This window comes from Montipora capricornis, chromosome 10, assembly GCF_036669925.1.
Source record: "Montipora capricornis isolate CH-2021 chromosome 10, ASM3666992v2, whole genome shotgun sequence".
NCBI classification, from domain to species: domain Eukaryota; kingdom Metazoa; phylum Cnidaria; class Anthozoa; order Scleractinia; family Acroporidae; genus Montipora; species Montipora capricornis.
In genome coordinates, this window is record NC_090892.1 from 24,699,394 (window position 1) to 24,701,893 (window position 2,500).

Sequence of the window (2,500 nt, forward strand, 5' to 3'; positions counted from 1 at the left end):
TAAATTCCTGGAGGATGGTAACGAATGAGAATAGAGGAAGAAAACTAGAGCAAGATGGAGATTCACGATGTGAACTGTAAACTGCTCTCCTACGAACACCAAATATAATCTCTTCAACTAAAAGATCATGATGTGAAAAGCAGTTGCCTTTTGTGACAAGCCCTGGACCATACCCATATTTATCGGACATTTTTCCTTGAATTATACAATAGCTGAAATTATTTTTTTAGACAAAATCTCTTTCTCAAGGAGTTATCGAGCACACTGAGATTTTTTTTTTGTCTTTTCAATTTACTTAAAAATACCAAAGCCTACTTTTTAAAACAAAATCTCTGCTTTCTTATGGTGGAACTGCAAAAACATTACTCACGTTTTTCGAGAATCTGTCATCACCTCCACATCTTTTTATCGATTTTTAATGCACATGACATTGTATTTTAACTGATTTCATCGTAGAAGCTTTATCGTCTTGTATGAAATCATTTAAAAATATGGAATGTAAATAGAGCTTTTGTTCGTGTGATGTCTTTCAACATGTTTCCCCTTTGTGACAAAAAATTGGTTTGTATGAATTTCGGGGTTTTGTTGGAAGGACAAAATTACGTCCTTGTCCGAAATACTTTTGAAATTACTTTGGGCAAGAATGTAATATTTGTGGATTTGACGTCTTGATACGCACATTCCCCCTTTCAACAAGAATTTTGCACAAATTTGTTCGCGCGAAACTTCACACTTGTACGAGTAGAAGTCTCACCTTGCCTCATTGCCGCGCGTTGTCTTCCCTTTGTTGAGGATAGATATGATTGCTTCATTACATTTCAACCTAACTGAGATTCATCTTTCGTTTCATATTGTTGTTTATCCAAGGGGATTTTTGGGAGGCGCGGTGGCCTCATGGTTAGTGCGCTCGACTCCGGATCGAGTGGTCCGGGTTCAAGGCCTGGCTGGGGACATTGTGTTGTGTTCTTGGGCAAGATACTTTACTCTCACGGTGCCTCTCTCCACCCAGGTGTATAAATGGGTACCGGCGTAATGCTGGGGGTAACCCTGCGATGGACTAGCATCCTATCCAGGGAGGAGTATAAATACTCCTAGTCGCTTCATGCTACGGAAACCGGAGATAAGCGCCGACCTGATGGGCCTTCCTAGGCTCGTAAAAGAGACAAGGGGATGATTTCCTTCTGATCTTAACGCACTTTACAAAGCATGTAATTCGCAGAGATCTTTAAATAGCACATTCCACGCCCAGAGGAGCTACGACTATACTAACGCTTCGTCATATATCACACCATACCATACATCTTTATTTACCCTCGGATTTTTAGAGTAGCTTGGTGTAGCTAATATCTCCGAGCATTTACCCTCCCAACCATGATAGACCACAGAAGACAGACCACAACACCGGGAACTACATGCCCTACTCTTTGCGACAAGTGTGCGGGTTCTTTTACGTCCCACAGGATTATGAACGTTGAAGGGTTGTGGTGAGACGGGACCTCCGGCTTATCGTCCTTATCCGAGAAGATTAGAGAGTCTAACCATTTGCAGATGTAATTACAAAGGCAGCACTTTCTCCTCAGTTATTTGGAGACCCCGAGTGTTGGTCCGGCCGGAGTTGAACTCACAACCTCCCGCGTGACAGCCCGGTGCTCAACCAACTGAGCCACCGGTGCGCGGTGTAAATTGTGCGAAATTGTGAAATTGTGCGGTCGAAATACCAGCCTGAAATTGATTTTCCTGGAACTTTTTAAAGTTCCTTATGTTAATCACCCTTGGCGGTGGCCAAAAAAAACACCTTTACGATCGATCATGTCTGGCTTCGTTGTCACTGCTTCAAAACTAGCTCTATCCACTGTGCTTTGCATATCAATAAATTCAATAGCTTTTTTCATTTTGGTTGAATTTCGGTATCATTTTTGTTCTCCATTCCAAGAAAATCTCACAGTTCAAATCACCGAGCATAATGATTGTGTCAAGCTATATGCATGCCATCTCAAAAACTCTGTAGATATCATCAAAAAAGTTTGAACATTCAAGTTTCGATCTGTAAATTACGGGATGCATAGAGGGGAATTTGATGTGAACCCATATTGCCTCAAGGTCTTTCGAAGCTTAATGTATTCGATGGATCGCGTGTATATGTTCAGCCCCATATAACATAACATTACCCGCAAAACATCTCCCTTCTTTGTCTTGCGCTAGCAACAACGGAAAATGAAAACATTTTCAACCACTTGTAAAAGAGATTTCGATTACAAAACTTTGGAGAGCCAATTGTGCCTAAGACAGAGATCCTAGCTGGCTCTCCATATTAATCAACCATAAAGTCATTCACTGAGGGCCTGTCCACACTAATGCGTTTCCGAAAACCTCCGTTTTCAAAACTCTCCGGCTCCCTGAAAACGGACAATAAAATTTGCGTCCACATTAGCGTTTTCACATCATATTCGCCAGTCCACACTAGAGACTGAAAACGGAGATCTAAAGATTTTGTCACCAG

General features: G+C 41.5%; 1 protein-coding gene across 2 annotated transcripts in view; it reads left to right on the plus strand.

The window, feature by feature from the left end:
- Window positions 1-829, plus strand: part of LOC138019323 (inhibitor of nuclear factor kappa-B kinase subunit alpha-like) — a 46,638-nt gene extending 45,809 nt beyond the window's left edge. For both annotated transcript variants that reach the window (XM_068866069.1, XM_068866070.1), the window contains exon 28: window positions 1-829. This exon is cut by the window's left edge and continues 11 nt beyond it. In XM_068866069.1, coding sequence (XP_068722170.1) covers window positions 1-28 — 28 coding nt within the window. In that variant the 3' untranslated portion in view covers window positions 29-829.
- Window positions 830-2,500: the final 1,671 nt, after the last annotated feature.